Raw genomic sequence first — 23,484 nt, 5'->3', positions numbered from 1 at the left:
CTTTGTGTTTGTGATGGTTTTACCTTGATGTCTGAACATTCGGGCTGTATGTAAGGTGCTTGTGACATCCACCTTCTTTCCTATGTCTGAACATTCGGGCTGTATGTAAGGTGCTTGTGACATCCACCTTCTTTCCTCAAGATTCCCAGGAATTGCCCCATGGTCTTCTACACATCCATGAGCTGCTGAGACATCTGAGGTGAGCCTGAGCTTTTCTCTTTCTGTGAAGTATAGGGTTTTGTTTCGGTTTTTTTCTTACCTGGACAAATGGAGAATGATACCCTTGGAAGTTCAGAAGCTTAGGGTGGGACTTGGACTTCCCATTCTGTATCAAATTTTGCCAAAATATTAGATCTATACTCTTTAAATCTGCAACATCATACCTATTTTCATTTCTGGGAAATCCTTGTAGGTTAATCTTTGAATATAGCCTCTGCTTCTTACGTTCTCCACATCCAGGACATAAAATTTTGTTTTTTTAAGTCTTCCTTTATTTTGAACATCTATTGGTCTTCTCTCTTTGTTTTAGATGCTTTGTTCTGTATTCATTGAGATCATTTCAAGCTTTTTCCTAGGTTAGGAATTAGATACTTTATCAGTGTCTCTTCTATTCCTTAGTGTTTCATTTATTGCTGTTCCTTATTTCTATAAACCTTTCCTTCATCTCATTTTGTCATGTCACCTTCTCACTCTAAGCTCTTTTTTTTTTTTTTAAATCTCATGCACTAATTCAATATTCTACATCTGTGCTGACTCGCCTTCACTCTGGTCACCACACAGAAGCCAGGAGGGTCCTGGCCAGAAAATGCCCAGCAGAGAGCACAGCTTTCCGTGTGCAAACCCTCCAGGTCTTCCCACCTCACTCACATTTAAAACCCAAGTGCCGGGGTGCCTGGGTGGCTCAGTCGGTTAAGCGCCCAGTTTCAGCTCAGGTCATGATCTCACAGTTTGTGAGTTCGAACTCCGCGTCGGGCTCTGTGCTGACAGCTAGCTCAGAGCCTGGAGCCTGTTTCAGATTCTGTATCTCCCTCTCTCTCTGACCCTCCCCTGCTTGCACTGTGTCTCAAAAATAAATTTAAAAAAAAATTTAAAAAAAACAACAAAACCCAAGTGCCTTCCCAGGTCCTTGCCTCCAGCCTCGCTGGCCTTCTCAGTGCCTTGAACACGCCAGATGAGCTCTATCTTATGACCTTTGGGCTTATTGTTCGCTCTGTCTGAGATGCTCTTTAGATAACACATTGCTTATGCTCCTACCTACGTCAGGCCTACTCAAATGGTACTTTCTCAAAGATGCTTTCCTAGGCCACCCACGTAAAACCCCAATTCCTTTCCCCAGCACGTTATCCTCCAGGCTTGATTTTTTCCCCCATAGTTCTTATCATTTATATGCCATATATATTTTTTTATTATACCAGCTCTGCTCCGCCTCCATAGCTAAAATGTAAACTCCATCCAGCAAAGATTTCTAGTATGTTCGCTGTGATATCCCACACATAGATCAGCCACTGACCCTCAGTAAGCATGCAGTAAATAGTTGCTGAATGAGTGAATGGGCTGAGGAGAATGACTTTGTCTTCCCGGGAGGATTTCCTCACATCGATGTCCATTCTTTCTTTAATGGTCGGCACCACACGCCGTGTCTCACTTGGCAGCAAAGGTCATATACCAAGGGATCATGAGGTACTGAAATCTTTCAAGGCATTGTAAGTTAAATCCCCCAGATTCAATATTTTCAAAAGGCTCCTGAGATCCTAAAATGGTGTTGAAAACCGGAATTTTACAGTTTTCAAGCCTATCCTATTTCGTTGTCAATTGATGAAGCAATAAGAAACGAAACATTTGTTATTGCCTTTTCTCATAGTGGGTCTCGGCTCAGGGCTCTTTCATCTCATGTGGAGTATCGCTCATCCTCACCCCGCGCCTGGCACAGGATTTGCAAAGCCCAGTGCAAAAGGAAAATGTGGGACCCCTTGTTTGAAGTGCAGGAATAAAATCCCACTAAAGGCACTAAAATATAAAGCCTTTTCCCTTTTTCCACACTCTGTCTCACCTTGTCGCGGTGCTTTCCTTTGCTCTTTCATGTTCCAAATAAAGTAAAATTTTATGTCATTAACATGAATTGGACCTTTCATGTTTATATTGTGCAGCGTTCATTTTAAATGCAGATGTGAGAGCATCAGATATGATGTGGAATCACTGAAGTTATACAATTCATATCTCATAGATTGCAGACACATACGTATTTCATTCTTTAAAAAAGAGTGAGGATTCTGCACACAACTAACTCAGCTGTTTTTCTTTGGCTTCTTGATGCGTGCACATTTTCCAGTGCTCTCTGTCCTTGGCTTGTCAATGGAAGGAAGGGGGAAATGGGCCGTCCTACCTTCCTCCTTCTTCCATGTCATCATTTTCCATGTAAATGGTTGGCTAATACTGGCCATCGGAGTCAGAAGGGATAAGATAGGGTTTCTTGGTTGGTTGTTTTCTGGAAGACCATTCACCATTGCCTTCTTTCTGCACTTGAAGTGAGCATTCCGACTCGAATGGAGGTTGGCCGTGGCTATTGGGTGGTAGGTGGAACACCATGCCTCGCTTTCCCCTGGAGTTTCCGTGAACTCACGGCATGGACCTCGGGGCCTGGCGTTCTGTGCTCACGGGGCCCTGCGAACACCATGTGCAAATGGAGTGCAGGGTCAGCCTCCTCACCTGTCTCCTCTGCTCACGTGCATGCTCCCCTGTCCTGGTGGACGTCACCTATAAAACACAAGTTCAGAGTTAAATTATTACACATATCAGTATGACACGATTGAACCAAATGGAGGGCCCTTCTGAGCCCGGGCCGCGTGTAACTGCACAGGCTGAACGCCCTTGAGGCGGCCCTGTCCTCACCCCTCACCAGCAGAGCATATTATTACCATTTCCAAATGAGACTGCTGAAACCCAGAGACAGAAAATCCTGTGCCCAAGGTTACTCAGCCTCTGGCGGAGCTGGAGTTCAAACCCTGGCTGTGTCTCATCAGGCTGCCCATGTGGCTAATGCCCACTGGGTTGAGGTAAGACATCAGGAGTCTTGACCTGTTTCTAAATAACTGTGTAACCATGAACAAGTTTTCACCTTGCATAGGCAAGCGACGCCTACTTTTTCCATGGCCTAGTGTTCCCTATGCCATAGTTCTCCTAGCCCTTTCTCTCCTTGAACCAAGAACTGGAGACCCCTCCCCCCAGACAATGGGTAGCAATTGTTGGGTGACAGTGCTGCCCTTTTGGTGGCCGCACATGCGCTAATTGCTGTGCACTTTGCATGCTTTATTTGGCCTGTCCCACAGATGACGGCAGAGACATCTGGGGAGAATGAGAGAGAAGTTGCTTTCTGGCAGCGTGCCAGGGCATGATTAGAGTTGTCAGGTTAAACGAGGGTGGGGGCATATGCAGACTTTGTAAACTGTAAAAACTCGCTGACCCATCCTCCTAGCCCCCACAAACGTTTTAAATTGTCTTTCTATGGAAACCATAGGAATGCTAGTCCTTGAGAATGATTCCACAGGGTGAGTGATTGAACTGTGCCTTAAAAGACGTGATATGTTGGGGCACCTGGAGGGCTCAGTTGGTTAAGCATCTGACTTCGGCTCAGGTCATGATCTCACTGCTTGTGGGTTTGGGTTCAAGCCCCGTGTCGGGCTCTGTGCTGACAGTTCAGAGCCCAGAGCCTGCTTTGGATTCTGTGTCTGCTTCTCTTTGCTTCCCACCACCCGCCCCCCCCCAACTCAAGCTCTGCCTTTCTCTCTCTCAAAAATGAATAAACATTAAAAAATTCTAAAAAAAAAGACGTGATACGTGGATCTGGATATACCATCCTCCCTGTCCAGCCAAGGATGGCCCAACAGGCCAAGGTTATGTATGGTGCTGTTCACCTAGCAGGTCCTCTCATAAGAAGCCCAGCTAACAAAGGATCCAGTATCAAGAGAAGACTGTTTTATACAAGCAAAGTAAAATGCAGTGTTCCTATATCGCCAGGTTTTAAGGAAATGCCAAAGAAGTCAGTGTACATTGAGCACATCTTGACTCAAAAAAATGTGTGTGTGTGGTTGGGACAGGGCAGGAAACGCTCTTTCACAAGCTCTGTGGAGAGAAGGCCCAACAAAGCTTTGGATTCTAACACATCGCTTTCCTCATGTGTGAAGTGTAATAACATTATCTCATCCAGTTGTTACAAGGATTCAATGCGGTGATAGAAAGGTGGCTGACACATTATAAACACTCTGTAAATGGTGACAGAAGTGGTACTGAGGGCTAGTTATTAAGGGGACTGGGGAAAACGACTGCCTGGCTATGTTTCTTTTCAGCTTGCTTTCTCTCCAAGGGGAATTATGGCTTTGCACCTTTCAAGCAACTACTAAATTGACGTACCTATGAGACTGCATTCACTTGTGCTTTATTTGAGTTAGATTTTTAAAATCAGTCCATCTGATTATCAAAATGAAAAAAAATGAATACTCATTTTGACTATGATAAGCGAGGAGCTTTTATTCTTAATATTCATCAAATAGTGCATTCCTACTTTGCACTTATCACTACATGAATAATGACACTCACATGTGACCCCTTTCGTCCCCAGAGCCTTTTGCAAAAATAGGCATGCAAATCCTGCACTGCAGTGGAGTCCAGCTCAGTGCGCCGGTGGCACTGAGTACCAGAAAAAAGAGAATGTTGCTAGGGAAGCCATCATAGTTCCAGATGGTCTAGCATCTGGATTGTTCTTCCCCACTAACTGTATTTCTACCTAGGAAATATTAAGGAAAAAAGATAAAGCAAAAATATAAATATATAAAAATATATATATTATATATAAATATAAAGGGCCTTTTCCCAAGTAATTGAGAGCTATTTCTGTATTTCTTGTGAACTTCTCACATGCCTCAAATTAGCCTAAACTCCATGAAACTCTCTTACTATCAAGAGATCCTTTGAATTCTGGTAATAGGTTCCAGTAAACACGTAGGAAAATGGCTTGTTTTATGCTCACTCTGCACTTTATATCTTCAGTGGATTATTTATAGGGAGCTTTACATCTTAGTAATTTTTCTTAAGCTGCAAACTATTGCTCAGATCCAAATTCAGCATTGGCTCCTGAGGACGATGGGGAAGTTTTGCATACAAGTGTGAAATAACTCTACTTGAAGGATTCACGAAAAAGAACTTTGCTGGGCATTGAGTCTGTGAGATTCATATGGAAAAAATCCTAGGAATTCTCTGGCGAGGACATGAGAGCAGATCAAGAGGGCTAGACATTTAGGAATTTGTCTTGGGCCATAAGAAACTGAAATCATCACTTCTGATAAATTTCCATTAAGTTCACAATGTCTGGATAATTGGTATTTTAACCCACCAAGAAGGGTTGCTTTTTTAAAATTTTTTAATTTTTTTAAAGTTTATTTTATTTATTTTGAGAGAGAGAGAGCATGGGAGAGGGGCAGGGAGAGAGAGAGAGAGAGAGAGAGAGAGAGAATCCCAAGCAGGCTCCGCACTGTCAGTGCAGAGCCTCATGCGGGCCTCAAACTCACAAACTGCACCATCATGCCATGCGCTGAAATCAAGAGTCTGAGGCTTAACAGACTGTGCTGTTGCTATTTATGTACTTACTTATTAATGTTTGTTTATTTTTGAGAGAAAGAGAGAGACAGAGCTCGATTGGGGGAGGGGCAGAGGAAGAGGGAGACACAGAAGCCTGAGCAGGCTCCAGGATCCAAGCTGTCAGCACAGAGCCCAGTGCGGGGCTTGAACCCATGAACTGTGAGATGATGATGTGAGCCCAAGTTGGACGCTTAACCGACTGGGCTATTGTTCTGTAGATGCGGTGGCCTGTGTATGGCTGTGTTTGTGCGTCTCACATTCATTGTCCTGCTTCATAGACCAGCACGCAAGGCCAGTGATCCTTAGTCACGCAGGGAACTGGCCGTAGCTCCCGCCTCCTCTGCAGAGAATCTGAATCATCATATCTTGGGTGGGAACCAAGATGTCTTGGTGTTTACGTTCAAAGCACCCCTATCTATCTCCAGAGGACTGCAAACTGTTATTTCAAAATTGATTTTATTGCAGCCAAAACAGTGGAATTAACTGTACATAATAAACTATTATGTATATACACACATCTTAAATTATAAGGCATAAAGTTTATTTTGGCAGAGAGTGTTAAACAAAATTAAAGTTGCATACATTAGTAACATAACTCAACATCCTTAATTTGGTATAGGTGTGACACATTTTCCTGCTTTCCTGTGTTCTGCTAACTCACCATAACCTAAACTGCTTTATAAAACTGATATGTTGAAATTTAGCTTTATTGTTTTCGCTTACGCTCTGATTCCAAACAAAACTTTTCATAAGCTTCTTCTATCTCTGGATATCCTTGAGAAGAGAGAAAAGAGGGGAACCCTACTTGCCTTTATGGGGCTCACAGCCATCACTCCAATCCCAAATGTCCAGTTACTTAGAATGCTATGCGTGAGATGTACGTGGCTACATTTTATTCTATTTATCATGGAAATATTTAAATAAACTAATAAACGTAGACACCTGCCTGGCGATGCATACACCAACACACCTAATTTGAAGGAAGGAGGCAAGATTGTTGGAAACCGACCACAGCACACTTTGAGATGAAGCAAAAGTCTTTGGAACTTAATTTGGAAAGAAACAGGTAGCTCAGGCTTGAGACTCTAACCACATCAAGTCTAGGGTCCAACCTCCTGAGTGCGGCAGTCAGAGCCCTCTGTGACCCACCACCCCAGCCTTAGCTTGGGCCATTTCCTGTTCCCCGTGAACAGTGAGCTATGTGTCTTCTTGCGCCTCACTACCTCTGCTTGGAATGAATGATGTTTCCCCCTTTCTTCACTTGGTAGCTTTTACTTGCCTTCTCACTCATTCTGGAAGCTTCTCCCATCTCCCAGTTGGGCTCAGCACTGCCTGGAGCCCACCGCACCCTACTTCTGTCTTTAACACTTTCCTTATTTCATTGAGAACGTTAGTGTGTATGCATCTCCTCCAATAGATGTTAAGCAACCCCAGAGCACTGGTTTCTCTCTTCCTGTGATTGAACTGCCAGCCGCATTGTTCCTGGCACACAGGCGGTGCTCCATACATGTCTGCAGTGAGGTTGATCAATGTCAACATTAAATAGAAAGCAAATAAGGAACTCCATCTTGAGTTTCCTTTCAGCTTGATTCTGCTAGGAAGGATTTTGCATGCTCTTTGGCCAGTGGGTCCTAATGTGTTGAGGGATGTGTGATGCCTGGAAGCCTGGGGTCCCGAGGTCACAGAGGTCCTGAAATCCCCGCCGTACAGGTGCACAAGCAGTAGGCAATCTACGGGTCTGTTGAAGAGAGTGGACAATGAGGAAGAGGGCTCTGCCGGGTTGCCTGTTTTCTGGTTGCAACATTTCCCTTTCAGTTGGCAGGGCTTGTACTTAACTGATGTACTCTTGAATTTTTGCCAAGAGTGGCAAAAAAAAACACCACAAAATGGTTTCTGTCCTTTGGTCAGAAGGGTGTCCTCTACATAACGCTTGCTTCATTTTGTGAGTGAATGAAAAAGGAAGACAGCACAAGTCCTTCTCGGTAAAAAAAAAAAAACAACAACAACAAATAAATCCTTGGGTTGGTGTCTGTTATGAGGAAGTCTTCTCTCATTTAAGTGGAATGAGACCAAGAGACGTTCTTTGGAAATCATCTCTAATAAGAATAAAAAGGCCTGCTGTCTTGTGAACCTTATATTTTTTATATTTTTCTTGGATTTTTCTTTGGCTGCACCGCTTGTAGCTTTAACTGGAACGTAGAAAATATCTACCCTTTGGCTCTGTTCTCTAAGCCCTTAACTATTCGGCCAGAGGCAAAGAGACAAAAACAATTTCGTTTTACTCTCCCACATTCCAAAAATAACTTGAGTAATACCCTCTTTGGTTATCTTAAAAGTGACCAGTGGATGCTTTTGTCCTAAAGTAGCCTTGCCTGATTGTTGGGGAACTTCAACTGTATGACTGTTATTTAGCAACTAAATGCCGGTGACTCACTCACTTTGTGGTGCAGGAAAATTCTTTCTGTGGAAAACCCAGGAGGGAGAGAATCTCTCTGAACCAGTATGTAGTATTTTCCTTTAGCAAAGGCTTCTCTGAAAATGAATAGGCACCAACAGTCATTCCACTAGCTTAGTCTCTAAAGCTGCCAGAGAGCCTTTCTCCGTCAGGTCTGTGCACTTTATCCCCCAAGGTATACAGTAGGGAGAGAGGGACAGAGTGAGAGGGGGAAGGAAGGAGGAAGATGAGAGAGCCCTGTGCCCTTAGCTTTGTGCTGAGTAACATGAAAGCCTTGGAGAAAAGTGCCTCCGTGCCTATGCAGCAAAAATATAATAAAATACATTCACCTGCTAGGCTCACAGCACCAAGCTAATTCCACTTCTCTGAGGTTAATTTTGCTTGTCAGCATCTCTTTATGAGCTCCGAGGGTGATTGGGGGAGGGGGCAGGAGCAGACAAGTGCAGTTTCAACGCGTGAAAATTGGGGGCTGTAAAGGGTTTGTCCCCTCCGTGCTCTAGAGCCCCGCCCATCTCTGTGGACTAGCAGCGCCGCTCTAATGCTTGGCTCCTGGGTATGAATGGAGGTTGGAAAAGCTGCTTCAAGGGGCACTTATACTCCAGCTGGCCACTGACTTAGGAGAAACATGACCCGTGGGGCTGCAGTGGGGGCGGGGAGCAGTGGGAGCAAAGTACGTCTCACAGAAAAGACGATTCAGGGGTTGGAGGGGACTTAGCCCTTTCAGGCTGAGACACTCAAGCTATTAATAGCAAAGCCCTGAGTCACAGATGTAGGAATGTCACAGCTGCTTGAGATCTGCTACTGTTACCCATCAGAAAACCAGCAGTCAAGGGCCTCCCCACCCCACTAAACCTCAGTGGGCTATAAACAACCTCCTAATCAAAGATGAGGCAGGTTGAGTGACTTCATTCCTTTCTGTTACCCTGGCTCTCTTAGACCCAACACGCTACAATATTTGCAGTAAATACAGTGTAATACTGGCTGTGCATTCCAGTTGGGAAAGATGTGTTGGCCATCTGCTGTTCTCCCTGAGTGGGGATGCGTCTGCCTTTTTGTCTCTTGCTCATCCCATTTCTCCCACGGGTGGCCAGGGCTGGGGTGGGGCCGAAGGATCTGGGTTTGGGAGACAGGTGCTGGAATGGGGTGGGCGTGGGCTTCAGGAACCCAGAAGCCCTCTCTGCTCTTCGAAGACTGACCTGTGACCCCGTGGGTCTGAAATCAAAAGCCTTGTCTGGAGCCAGTGGGGCTGCACCTGGCCTGAGGGGTGTGGGTGTGGCTGTTTGCCCCTGACTTTGTGGATAGTGTTCCTACGTCATGTCATGCATGCATATATCCAAGGGGCTGGTCTAGAAAACTCTAATGAAGCAGAGAGAAGGTAGAAGGCGGAATCCTACCTAACTGGACAAGTCAGATTTTTGCTTTGATCCTGAATATTATCCTGGAAGAAACCGAATCCTGAAAGATCCTCTTCCTGGGCGGGCTTTCATTGTCTCAATCCCCTCGGGCTTCTCTCCCCCATTCAGGAAAACCGAGGGCGAGTTGGGGCGGGAGTGGGGAGGGGAGTCAGGCTGGGGAGGGGGAGCGCCGGGGCCAATCTTTACTCCTTATAATTGAGCCTCCAAATTTGAAGAAAATGAACTTGGAGTCGCTCGCATTATTTCTCTTCTTTTTTTCTACTGTGGTTAATTTCATTTATTCAGTGTGTCCGAAAGAAGCCGGAATAAGAAGGGCGAGCCGCGGTACTAGGAAACTAATGAGCTAACAATTGACTAGTTTTGTTTATTGAAACAGTCCCTTGGCGGTTCCTCGGCCCCCCTCTCCTGGCAATGATTTATCAGGCTCCGGGAGGGAGCGTTTTGTAGCCCGTTTTCCCGGCCTCGGCGCGAGGAATGCAAAGTGGTGTCAGCGAGCAGAGATTAGGACGGGGGAATTTTGCATTTGTTACAGCAGCAGCTGTAGCGAGAGGTTTGGGCTCCGGGGCCGCGTCCCCGAGCTGGGCGCGGCCGCCACTCGGCGGCGATCGCGGGGCGGGCGCGCGAGCTCGGCCCCCTGGGATGGGGGCGGGATTTTAGAAAGCAGCCCCAGAGTCCGCGCGCGGATGCCGGGGGCTCCAGCTCGCAGCGTCTAGACCGCGGGCCCGTCTGCCCGGGAGCGCTCTCTCTCCTAGACTTTATTGCCGCTTCTTTCCGGCGCCGCTCGCCGAGGACCCGGTTGCCATGGTGAAGGAGAAAGGTAATTATAAATATCGATCCCGGTGCATGGTTGCAGAAGTTGCAATGGTGCTGCAGGGCTCGGCCACCTCCTGGGGTTTGATCCATCGAAACGCGAGGCAGACATGTTCTGGGGGCGAGAACCTCTGTATTGTGAAGTCATTAAGAACCTTCCATTTCGCCGCGGCGTCTGAAGCACATCCTATTTCTGGAGTGTTTGTACAGCTGAGCTCCATAATGCGTGTCTCTTGATTGGAATTGCATCTTGAATTTTTTTTGCCGCGGTTGAGGGTTGCCTTCCTGCCCCCCACCCCATCCTAGCTAGGCTTCGTCCTCTTCCTTACCCGCCCCCCTCCAATCAGTAAGTTAATGAAGATGTGTCGAGAAAGGGTCCAGCTTTGTGCTATGTTGGGACGTGCCCAAGCCTAGCTGGGCTGAAAAGAGAAGCGGGCTGTTTTGAAGGTTTCAGGTGTGCTGTTTTAATCACCTGCCGTTTCCGCGGCACTTCTCATCACCCCTCCAAACACCTTTTTAAAGGATACGATGTCCGCAAAGGGGGCAAATCAGGTGGGGAGGAGAATGTCTAAAGGGAGAAGGTGGGGCACTCCGCACAGGTGTACATTATTTTCTGAACTGGGCGTGGTCCTGAGCTGTAAGTTACATCTTCCAGAATGGAATTCTGGTTGAAATCATTAGTTTATCTGGAAAATGTAAAAGAACACAGCATTCCTTGGTTTTAATGATCTGAGTAATACATAAAATAATGTCTTAAGAACGTGAAATGCCAGAGGAGGATGGAGAGGGAAAATGAAAGCCCCCTGCCCCTACCCTGTCCACCTCCATTCCCCCTTCTCTCTAAAGGAAAATGTGTTAATATTGTGTATCTTTCTAGACAGCAATAAGAGGTGGGGAGAGATAGTCAGGAGGAGTATAAAAATGGGATCATTCTACCATTTTTCTGTGACTTTTCCCCCTTAATAATATGTCTTAGGGACCTTCAACACATGATTTTATAATGTGAATAACCACCCTTTAATTTTGCTCCTTGGTGAGCTTGGATTTATTCTGCCACACTTTCTTGCTGTCGGACATCACTTTCTCCATAAACACAGATGTCTGTTCTTTTGGGTCTGCCTTGAACCATTTCAGTGATTTATCTGTATCTATTTTCACTGAAAGCCCCTATAGGGAGTAACTCCGAGGTAAACATGCCAAACCAAAATTGATTCTTGTTGCTGGAAACTCAGGTTGGTTTTGCTGTACTAATGGATGGCTGGAGAAGTAGGATCATGACAGCGCACAGTACTAAGGCTGCACCTAAGGACAAAGAGAAATGTGGTTCTGCTCTATCCATTCTGCTCCTGTGTATCTTTTTTTTTTAATGCTTAATTTATTTTTGAGAGAGAGAGACAGCATGAGCAGGGGAGGGTCAGAGAGAGAGAGGGAGACACAGAATCCGAAAACAGGCTCCAGGCTCTGAGCTAGCTGTCAGCACAGAGCCCGACATGGGTGCTCAAACCCATTAACTGTGAGATCATGACCTGAGCCGAAGCCGGAGGCTTAACCAACTGAGCCACCCAGGCGCCCCTCCTCTGTGTCTTTAATAATCACTTGAATTAGCTTTGGTCTTTCACTGAGGAAGTGGTAATTGAGTGAAATGTTTCAGTGGGAATTAAGATGTTTCTAATGATGTTCCCTCTCTTTGGGGGATGTTTTCAGGACCCCGCAGAGTCACATATACAGACAGATGTTGACATTTAATAAAAGCCAGGGTTCTCCATTTGTACCTTCCATCCAACTAGAATAACCCCAGCCCTAATCTCTGTTGCTCATAGATTTGAGTTTGTTTCCCCAATATAAGTAAGTTATGGGTGATGGGAAAGGGGGTTACAAAAGCCACGTCTTGATTCCATTCCCGCAGAGCCCAGGAAAGCCCCAGACTCGCTCTAAACCACAGATCAGTGATCCCCAAGGAGCAACTCTTTTTCTGAGTCCTTGCATATGTCCCCAAACTCTGATTGCCTGGGTTTGTGCTCACATTACAAGTCAGTAGCCACTTTCTAACTAGCATGTTGGGACCGGCCACCGAGAGGTCACATACTAGTATTATCTTAGCCCTTAGCCACTGATTAAAGGCTGTTCCTTTTTTATTTTAAGGTCTGTGCCAGTCCATGCTCCTGCCTCCCAGCGCTCCGATTGCACCAACCTCAGCCAACAGCGGAGGGAGGCAGGATGGGGGGCGGGTACACAAGAGCTTCTAAAGAGCTTTTAAAGTTAGAAGGGCACAGGGGAGCACGTAGTCCAGGCATTCATCCTGGAGATGAGAAAGCTGGGGTTCAGAAAGGGTCAGAAATTGTTCAAGGTCACACCGTGAGTAACTGGACCAAGTGTTCATCCTCTGTGCTCCATCAGGTGGCGTGCATGGTCAGTGACGCACGTACCACAGTGTGCGGACATACACTGTGCGCTCACTCGATGCGGAGCCCCTCCAAAGCAGCACTGTGCCTCCATCGGTAATTTTTTAGTGCACAGCTTACTTAGTATCTGCCCATCATAGATTCTCCACAGGTGAAACAGATCGGCTTGTGCTCAGAGCTGGGACCCGAAGCTGTGTCTTCATCCCGAGACTTTTCTAGTCCTCTCTCGTTTCTTCTTACTCCCAGAGACACCTAGCTGCTTCCCCCTGGAGCTGACACAAGGCCCCCCTGAGCAGGTTCAGATCCTGGCAGCGTCCTTCCTGAGGAACGTGGGGGACTTTGCGATGGAGGGACATAGATTCTCTGTTATTCCCACCACTGAGGATGGCTTAGCTCACATTGGTTTGAGCCACTATTTTCTCTCCTGGGTAACGCTTGCATGTACGAGTCTGGTTTGGGGTTGACCCTGACGGGAGAGAAAGCTTGATGGCACATCACACCTCTCTCTGCTAGTGTGGAACGGACATTATGACCCTCCCTCTGTTTCCTTCTGCTAACCGGTTGCCCATCCACTTCCAGTTGCAGACACTTATTGATCCTGGAATCTTGATGAAATGGTTATTTCCCTGATGTGTTCAAGGACATCTTCCCCTTGCTGTATCCTGTGGCAGTTAAGCAGGAGAGAGTTTTGTGGGTTTATCAGTCAATATCTGCGTTCCTGACTAGGCTCTGAGCAATCTAAACTCCAGAGGCCCACCATTCTCACTTAAAAGCTATGATTGTCTAGCTTGTGCGTGTGTTCCAGTGCAAGCTTTAAAAGTATTGACAGGGATTTGTTATTTTTGTTAGAGAAAACAAGAATAAACACTAGAGAGTAAGTTACGTGAACACTCATCTGATTTAAATAATAAGGGATGCTTGGGGTTTGGAAACCACATGAGAGACTAAGAATTTAGCAGTGAGGGAGACACACCTCAAGGTAAATAGAATTTTACATTTGGGCACACCAGTTTTTGTTTGGTTTCTGAGACCATTGGATGGCTCAACTTGCTTTTAAGGTAGAGTGGGATCCAGTGAAACTCCTTTCAGTCCACATTGAGGGGGAGATGTTTACTTTCCACCTGACGTTCAGGGGAATGGGAGACACACACACACACATCCACGGCCATCTTGTTTCCTGGCAGCTTCTGAGAACAGTGGTGTATTGTGTCTCCGATGTGTCCTACAGACTGGCACCGGAGTAATCCCTTTAGGACACCGATGTCATCATATATCCAGCTCAAAAACCTAGATGAGTGCTAAGGTAAAATTCAAAGCTTCCTGCTAATCATTGAGGATTTTTTAAGTCCTTAAATTACCTCCTCCCCACCCCTGACTAAGCTCCTCTTGTTTTATTCTTATTTATAATGTTATTAAATGCACTGGTTATTGAACACATACTAAATGGAAGGCTTTGTGTTGAGAGCTTTAAATACATGGTCTCTAATCTATAAACCGTCAAGATCAATGGCATTACTCCCCTTTAATAGATGAGGAAGAGAAGGCTGGCAGGAGCTTAGAAACCTGCCAGAGATCACTTATCCGGAAAGTAGCGGAGCTGATTTTCCACCCAGGCCTGTCTGGTTCCCAGGCCTCTGCTAATTGCACCTCCCCTCCCCTTCTCCCCACACTGGACCTATTTGAATCTCTTGGAAGATATTTCCCCCCTCCAGCCTCTGACATGCTGCCCTTCTGGCCCTTGCAGGAAATACGTATATTTTCCTTTTCTGTGTTTGTCAAAGACCTAACTCAAGTTCAGCTTCCTGATAATGCTTCTCAAGCGCCCATCCCTTCTGTAAATTCTTCTAGAATTACTCTCTACACCGAGGTAAACACCAAGGAAATGAAACAACAGCTGAGTCACCCCTACGACTTAAGAAAGTGCTCTCTCCTCAAGTATTTGTTGACTTCATATACAGTCTTGTAAAACAACCTTTACAGGTGTCTAGTGTTGGTGCCTCTAATGGTATCTGCTCCCCATCCCACTCCTCCCCCAAACACACGGGCACTACCCACTCAGGTGCATGCACACTGCCTGATGTAACTGAAATCCACTTCTGTTCCATCTCTGGGAGGTCTGAGAACAGTAGATCTTTCTCTGTGGTGTAGCTATTCCTCATGTCCGAGTTGCCCCTCAGGCCTCTTTTTAGTGTTTAATAGCCTCTCCTCAAGTCAGTTTTCCAACTCTGCTTCCCAGAATAATGCTTAATGCCCCACCCCTACCCACTCCTGGGCTTGTCTAGCTTCTTCATCATTTCCTTAACTGGAAGAGCCCCAACCTTTTCAAGGAGACACCAATGACAATGACATTTCCTAAACAAGGTCTAAAGAGAAGCTATGTATTAAAGGAGACAACGTGATGTTACAGGTTTCAGAATAAATTGTCTTGATGGGTGATGTATGCATCCAACTTGGTTCTGAACTTTGCATCTTTGGAAAGAAGGAAGCTCCAGTTTTTATCATATTCTGCCTGAAAGGAAAAAACCCAAGTGTGAACTGCTCTTACTGTGATCTAAATGAAAGTGCTACTCTCACCAGAAGTAGACTCTGCCCAGCTTACCTTCACTACAGTAGGGCCGTCCAGATACTGGGATTTCCAAAGCTAAGGAAAAGAATTTCACATTAAAAAAATAATAAATCCCATTCCCTGTGCCATCTACCCACTGATGTCTAAAAAATGTTTATCCAGAACTTAAAGAAGACTTCATTTCTACAATTAGAGTTAAGGCTGAATATATCAGTAAATCTAAGAGAAGGGACACAGTGACTTAAATTTACCTGGAGCTCTTGAGGACAATTTTTGATGAGGGAGTGGACTTAAGAACATGGAGACAGTGAACATCTAAATCTAAGCTAGGGATTGAGCCAGCTACTCCCAGACTTTGGCCATGCCTCTTGCCTCTCTGATTACCTGGTCAGGTGGCTAGAAAGGATGAAACAGCTCGTGCTCTATCACAAAAACTTTTTCTAGAACAACAAATTGACTTTTCCAAATTCCTGCAGAAAAGACATCCTAAGGTAGACTCACCCTACCAAAATGAAAACCTCATCTAATTCACTTTGAGGAGGGGACCCACTCTGTGACATATGCACAGCCCTTGCGGGGCAAGAAGGAGAATCCTGATATTGTTTGTCTCTAGTATGCGAAAGTCAGAATGCCCAGTGTTTTCCTGAGCCAGCATTAGAGAGCTAGAGAACTTTTCAGAAGGTTCAGTGATCGGTGAGTGGTGCAGATTTCTCCCATTGTGGTTGAGCCTGACCTGGGCACACCACAGTAGAAATCAGCCAGCTTCCTATTTCATTGTGTGTTAGCCTGATGGTGACTCATACTGAGAGGTATGTTTATCCCAAATTGGCAGGAGCTGTGTATTCAAGGGCAAATTTTGTTAACACTGGGGAGGGCGAATATTTGTAAGCCTGACCTCTTTTCTCTGAAACATTGTATTTGTGTTCACATTGACATGATTAATGCTCTTATGGTCCAGTGTGCCCTCGAGGGCACAAGGGGCTAGTTTCCATGCCCCATTGCAATCAAACAGGCTGATTTGTTTGAATACTTGGAAGATGCTGGCTTTCTTAATACTTACGGCAAATTACTGTCTAGAGCAATAGTCCACAAACATTAGCAGGTATCAGAACCACCCAGAAAGATTGTTAAAACCTGGATTTCAGGGCCCTGCTCCCAGAGTTTCTGATTCAGTAGGTCTGGGGAATGGCTTAAGGGTTTGCATTTCTAGCAGTTTCCAGGCAGTATCGATGTTCTTGGTCCAGGGACCACGCCTTGACATGGTCTAGTTAATCCATCGTTTCTGTGGGTAAAATGATCAGTCCTTCAGGCAGGTAAGTGAGAACTTTTATGTAAGTAGCCTCTCCATTCCATTTTACTAATAATGCACAGAAGTCAAAGAGAAGCAAAGAGCATTATTCTCACTGAGTCCCCTACAGTGTAGAAGGAGGCTATATAGTTCATAATAAAACAGGCCTTCTGTGAGATTCGGGTGGCCAGATACTGCTGTCAGCATAGGACATTGGATGGGCAGAGGGTGGGCAGGGTGGGTCTGGGACGAAGGTACAGAGCACCTCTTCTCGGGAATAACTGGGGCTCAGCCTGGCTTGGAGAAGGCAGCACTGATTGGCAGCCAAGGCACAGGGGTGCCACTCTGTAGGCATCGATCCTAATTCTCGTACCGTTAGGTAAGCCTTTTCACTGGGGTTTTAGCGCTCTTAGAGTCCTTTGGTAAAAGATGGCTTCAGTAGATATCTTGATGCACAAAGGCTACAACTTCCTTTTTAGTCTTTGAGGAGCTACAATATATTTTTAATACTTGGAGTGTTTTGTATCTATAAATATAGATATCCACTATACCTCCTCTATTCTAGCTATCTGTTATTGTTCATTATGTGAAATATTGTGAAGGAAGATGTTAAGAAAAGTGAGGAAGGCCCCCAAAATGGTAGCAAAAGATAGCAAGGTTATTTCAGAGTGGAGTGTCTGATGGGAAATGGAAGAGCTGGCTGAGTACCCCTCAGAAGAATGGCAGGGGCTCTGGGTTCCCAGCTCCATGGAGGGTCCCATAAGTAACACATGGGCTGTGTGAATGTCTGTGTGTCACTTATGGGAACCCTGTCTGGACGGCCACTGAGGAGCAGAGTTTGGGGGGCCAATGCCAAGAGTGGCATCTACTAGATGGGAGTCCAATTATGCGGTTCCTGCTCATGTACAAGACACAGCTAGTTCTGCCATCTGTAAAGGTCCCCACCTGAAACAATGAACAATTAAGCAATGGGCTTACTGATCACATCACAGATTTCTGGAGGTCTACTTTCTGCAAGGCATTTTGGGAGTCACTTCAATACTGAAAAGTTCCTGCCTTTGGTAGGTTAATGAATTAGCCAGTGCTGGGAGGGGTGCTGACTGAGAATGCAGATTGTGGGGATATAAGTTGGTAGGAAGGGTGTGAACAGTGTTCTTTGGGAGTTCAAAGGAAGAGTTGTGTTTCAAAGGAATAAAAAAAAGGCTGTTTAAGATCAGCCTTGAGGAGTTCTGTATAGTTCTTATGGTTAGAGTGGCATTTAATTTAGTTTGTATCTATAACATGGTGTCTTCTCCATAGTAAATGATCATTGGTGCTGAATGAAGTAATACATGAATGAATGATATATAGGTGGGGGAGATGGTTATACTTTTTTAAAGGTGTATCTGTATCCTGGGGCACCTGGATGGCACAGTTGGTTAAGCCTCTGACTCTTGATATCAGCGCAGGTCATGATCTCACAGTTGTGGGATCAAGTCCCGTGTCAGGTTCTGCACTGAGTGCAGAGTCTTCTTGGGATTTTCTCTCCCTCTATCCCTTTCCCCTGCTCACACACACTCTCTCTCTCAAAATAAATAAATAAACTTTAAAAAATAAAAAAAAATTTTAAAGCATGTGTATTCAGAACCCAATAAGAGGTTAAGCAATCAAGAACAGAAACAAATAAAATATAGTTCTTGACCCGAACACACTCATATTCTAGCAAGGAACATAGACAGGGAAAGAAGTAATTACAATGCAATGGGAAATATACTTGACAGAGAACTACTAAAGAACTATGGGACCACAGTGCAGGGAGTGATTAATTCTGCTGAGAGGTCATAGCAGGCTAGGCTTTGAAGGATGAATAGGAGTGCAACAAGTAGATAAAGAAGAAATGAGAGAGAGGTGGTCCAATTGGCAAAAACAGAAGCAGTGAGCACGACCTCTGTCTGAGGAATAGTAGCCAGTTGGGCTTGGCAGGAGCTTCTGGTGGGTCACTTAGAACAGCGATGGGCACACAGAAGGGGGAATGGACAGCTTTGTGGGTCACAATGAGTGGAGGACTGGGCGCCCCAGGTGGCTCAGTTAGTTAAGCCTCCGACTTTGGTTTGGGTCATTATCTCACAGCTTGTGGGTTCAAGCTCCACATCGGGCTCTGTGCTGACAACGCAGAGCCTGGAGCCTGCTTTGGATTCTGTGTCTCCTTCTCTCTCTGCCCCTGCCCCCACTCATGCTGTCTGTCTGTCTGTCTCTCTCTCTCTCAAAAATAAATAAATATTTTTAAAAAATTTTTCAAAAAGAAGGAGTCAAGGATGGTGAAAACCAGAGATTGTGTGCACAGATGCCACCAAGAACCAGGCAGGTGACCTCAGTGGAGATTGGGGGCAAACTGGACCGTGTGGCCCTCGAAAGAGAGAAACGACTTGGCTGCCTCCACCTAGTTCTCGTCGGGGGAGGGGGGGTATGTGTGCCAAGGGGCCAGAGTTTCTAATTTTCAAGAGTGACCAGAAATAGGAATTTTTATGTAAAATGTAAAATCTCCAGATGTTTAAACAGCAAATGATTCAACTTTCTCTTTAACAAAAATCTTTGTGTGGGCCAAACAAAACATGTCTGTGGGCAGGACTCAGCCTTAGGGCCTCCAGATTGTGGTCTGGGGCCTAGTGCGGCACTCCGCAAGCCTGGCCACAGCAGGAGTGTGCTTGCACACATCCAGACCCAGGACTCCCACACTTATTTATTTAAATGGCTAAAATAAAAGTCTGTGAAACTATGCATTTACTCTATTTTCTATTCTCTTCTATTGTTTTGATTTACTTTTTTTTTAAGTTAATTTTGAGAGGGAGTGAGAGGGAGAGAGAGAGAGAGAGTGAACATGAGCAGGGGAGGGGTAGAAAGAGAAGGGGGGAGAGAATCCCAAGCAGGCTCCACACTGTCAGTGTAGGGCCCGAAGCTGGGCTGGATCTCACAACCGTGAGGTCCTGACCTGAACCAAAAATCAAGAGTTGGATGCTTCACCAACTGAGCCACCCAAGCGCCCTATTCTCTTCTCTTCTTAAAATATGCTGGTCATGAAGCATTGAACTGATTTGATGTTTCAGTAGCTCAGACTGAGGTTGGAAAACCTAAAGTTTTACTGGATGAAGACAGAAGAAGGTACTTTCCTGGGCACCCACATTTCTATCTTAGACACTCTTACGATGGGTATGTTTTGGTGAAGTTGGGTTTCTTCCCTTGCAACTGGGAAAGTTTTGACAAAATCATTGTAGAATCTTTTAGTGATCGTTTTTCCTAAACAGAAGTTGGCCAGAGTTTGGTGTCCTCTTTTTTGGGTGCTTGAAACAATTAAGAACTGACCCTGCTGCTAAATTCAAAGTCAAATGCTTCTTGGCTCAAGTTTAGCAGAAAAGCTAAAGGAAACCCCTACTCAGGCCTCATCAGCTTCTAAGCCTGGTATTTCTGAAGCTACTTTTTCATTTAGGAGAATTTTTCCCTATGTTTTTGCATCACCACTTCCTGTCACCGTGCTCACTGGGTTTCCTTGGTTTTGCCTCTCAGCCAAGGAGAGAAGGGCAAGTTCAGGGCTTGGACAGCCTGTCAGGGACCGTCTCACCCACCATCAGTGCAGAGCTCTTCTGCTTCGTTCGTCAGACACGAATGCTACACATAGCATTCATTTTTGACCTATCAGAGCATATCCAGAAATACTGTAGTTGAGGGGCTTTGGAGAGAGGTCACCCCTCTCTCAGGAATGTCTGAGAGCTGAGTTGTCATGGCAAGCCGTCAGTGTTGTAGGAAAGTCATGGCCCTTCTGGTTCAGGGCATGTCTGCCATCACCCCTGTCTTGAGTGAGAGGCACCCCTGCAGTGTGCAGCGGGACCTTCAGTGAGCTTGGACATTTGAAACAAGAGGCCAAGAGTGGCATCTTGCCATCGGAGGGAGCTGGTATGATGGAGACCCCCTTAGGAAAGGCCATGCCCACCGTGAAAGCCACATAACCACAGGGCGACAGCACTAATCATGAGGGCTTGCATAATAAGTAGGCAGATACTAAACAGGAACCAAGCAAACAAGGCCAGAGGCAGAGCTGCAGCTCGCTAGGATGGAGCGCAACTGATCAAACTCTTGGGTACTGGAACCGTGTGCAAGGATCTGGCGGTGTTTGGAGAGGAGATGGGAAGGCCCTTTTGTTACGCAGCCTGTGCGTTGCTGCCCTCCAGGGTGCTGTTCTGATCCTCCTGGAGTGGAGAAGACCCTCAGGAGTTGTGCAGCCCATAGGCTGTACCTCTTATTTTCCTGGAGGTGCTGTGCTGCCCAGGGGTGAGTGCTGGCACACAGTAGCAGATGAACACATCTCCACCACTTCCCAGAGGACAGAGAGCCAAACTCTAACCCTGCAGGAGATTCCATTTTTTTCTTCAGCAAAAAAATGATACTGAGAATGCCCACTGAAAAGTGGGGGAGGAGTTCAGTAAGTTATCTGATGAGTTTGAGCACTGGAAAGCATTATTGCTAGATCTACAACAAAAAACTGATAAATAATAATAATAACCACAATGGATTATTTATCAGAAAGTAGGCAAGCGGAAGAAAAGGAAATGAGTAAATCTGAGAAACAAAATATTGTACAAGGAAAGGGAATCTATTTGCGGGATGTACCCCGGAGTTTAGGAGAACAGAAATTGCATTCTTAAAGTATAAACACCGACCACAGATTTAACCGGAAACTGTGGTAGAGACCTGTTGGTAAGGGCAGGAGGGAAAAAAGTAATGACTGAGCTGGGGTCGGCACAGTGTTAAGAAATGTAGTGCTGAATGGGGCACCTGGGTGGCTCAGTCGGTTAAGCCTCTGACTTCGGCTCAGGTCATGATCTCACGGCTCGTGAGTTCAAGCCCCACATTGGGCTCTTTGCTGACAGTTCAGAGCCTGGAACCTGCTTCCGGTTCTGTGCCTCCCTCTGTCTCTGCCCCTCCCCTGCTCGTAATCGGTCTCTCTTAAAAAAAAAAAAAATGGAGTGTTGAAGGTCAGAAAAACACCAAACATTGAACATATCTGCCTGTGGGGCAAGAGGAGGAGTGGACCGTCATGCATTGTAAACACGTTTGTTATTTATGCAAAAAGGCGTATTTAGTCTCTTAACCTTTGATGAAAAAAAATAAAAACATGGGAGAAAAACTATTCGACCATCTCCATATTTTATTGTCAGGATTAATTTAAATGAGATGATATTTGGAAAAGCTTCAGACATGGATCTTGCCATCAATAAGGTTAATGAAGGTCAGTTGATCTGTAGAGTTGTTTTCAAGTAGCAGGGTAGCTATGCAGCCCAGAATGAAAGGGAATGCCCAAGATCCCTTGCAGAGAAAATAAGAGTAACATGTGGGTGGTTAGAAGAATTAAATTTGTAAGGATGGAGGGTGGTGTCACACTGCCTTCAGATAAGCTTTCTAGTAGAGACAGGATCGGAGCCTGACCTTCCTACACACTTCCCTGTATACGTCCATTTCTTTCTCATTTGTCGCTTGTGGAATAACCATCATGCCATTCACCTTTGCGGCTTTGTGGAGTTATCCCCTGTGCCTTCAGGCTCCTGGAGGTTTACCTGAGAAACAAGTTGTGATTAAAAGTGGGAGATTTGCAGCCAGATTGCCTGGGTTCAAGTCCCAGCCCTCCTCTTTACTGATTATGAGCCCCTGGACAAGGCATTTAACTTCCCTATGCCTTGATTTCCTCCTCATCAGAAAATTAGCATATTATAAGTGCCAACTTCATAGGACGGTTGTGAAGCTTGAATCAATTACTATGTGTAAAGCATTTAAAATGATGCCTGGCACGTGGCAAGGGCCCCGTGACCGTCTGCTCTTGCGGCTGTTACTATTATTATTCTAGAATAGAGTAGAATCAGGGGCACCATGTTCATCATTGTGGAGTTAAGTCGCCAGGCTGGTTTCAGGACTCAGGTAAGTAGAACGGAGATCGATGAATTAAGGGACCAGGAAGTCCCCCTCCCACTCCCGTTTCTGCTGGGCAATCTCTCTGCAGTGGACCTTAGGCAGGGCGACACTGTAAACCTGTGTCATGCCACGCTACTCCCGGACCACACGAGTGGCTTCCTGTGGCCAGTCCTGGGACAGAACTTCGCCGAGGAATTCCTCAGCTGCGTTCATGATGCCCACATCCCCTGGGCAAGCAAACTGATGACTCTCTCCTCTCCTTCTGCTGTGGAATGAGATGAGGTATCTGATAATGACTTGGTGAGGAGCCCAGGGCCCTGATTTGAAAGTGCTTCGTGTCCTGGATTCTTCCTGGAGGCAGTGGACCACCTGCCAGGGTCCCTGCCAACCCTTCCACAGCATCCTGTCATGGCCTGGGGACACTGTAGTTGTCATTTCCAAGGTTCTGAGGCCACATCGGCTCCTCCCCACACGTCAGTTCAGCTGGATGCTGTGCTTTGTTGTGTGGTTCTCAGTCAGAGAGAAACTCAGCCAGACTTGATCTGAGACTGGTCCGGCAGGAAGCTCATCCCTTCAGCTTTTGTTCTTTTCTGAGCCAAAGACTTAAGCAAGCGCTCTGTCTTCCATGATTGGTTGGTGTTTTGACATCATCAGAATTACCTGATGGAGGGACACTGTTGTGAACCCAAGGTATTCAACTTGCTTGCAGTTTCACCTGGAGGCTCTTGTGAAGAATGAAAACCAGACACCTGTTGAGCGAATGGCTTGAACACATTTGTGGAGGACGGACCTTATGCCAGGACTGCGCAAGATCCTAGGGACACAATGGCAGTTGCCTCGTAGAGAGCACAGAAAATAAGGAAACGGAATGTTTAGATTCTGAGAATAAAGAAAGGAAACAGATAGGGAAGTGGGGAAGCGGGGAGGCTGCCTTTGCTTAGAAGGTTTGGGGAAAGCCTTCTGGGAGCGGTAAGCTGCTT

The 23,484-nt window shown here is 45.8% G+C and overlaps 1 protein-coding gene across 21 annotated transcripts in view; it reads left to right on the top strand.

The window, feature by feature from the left end:
• The window catches only part of ABLIM1 (actin binding LIM protein 1), a 293,495-nt gene that overhangs the window by 118,538 nt on the left and 151,473 nt on the right, over positions 1–23,484 (top strand). The window contains exon 1 of one of the 21 annotated variants that reach the window (XM_029932619.1): positions 10,174–10,318. The exons of the other annotated variants lie outside the window; for them this stretch is intronic. Coding sequence (XP_029788479.1) covers positions 10,303–10,318 — 16 coding nt within the window. The 5' untranslated portion in view covers positions 10,174–10,302. Of the gene's footprint in view, positions 1–10,173; positions 10,319–23,484 lie in introns of those variants that run through there. 21 annotated transcript variants of the gene reach the window in all.

This window comes from Suricata suricatta, chromosome 2 (assembly GCF_006229205.1).
Source record: "Suricata suricatta isolate VVHF042 chromosome 2, meerkat_22Aug2017_6uvM2_HiC, whole genome shotgun sequence".
NCBI classification, from domain to species: domain Eukaryota; kingdom Metazoa; phylum Chordata; class Mammalia; order Carnivora; family Herpestidae; genus Suricata; species Suricata suricatta.
The sequence above is the reverse complement of the archived record's forward strand: the minus strand, read 5'-3'. Positions and strand labels throughout refer to the sequence as shown.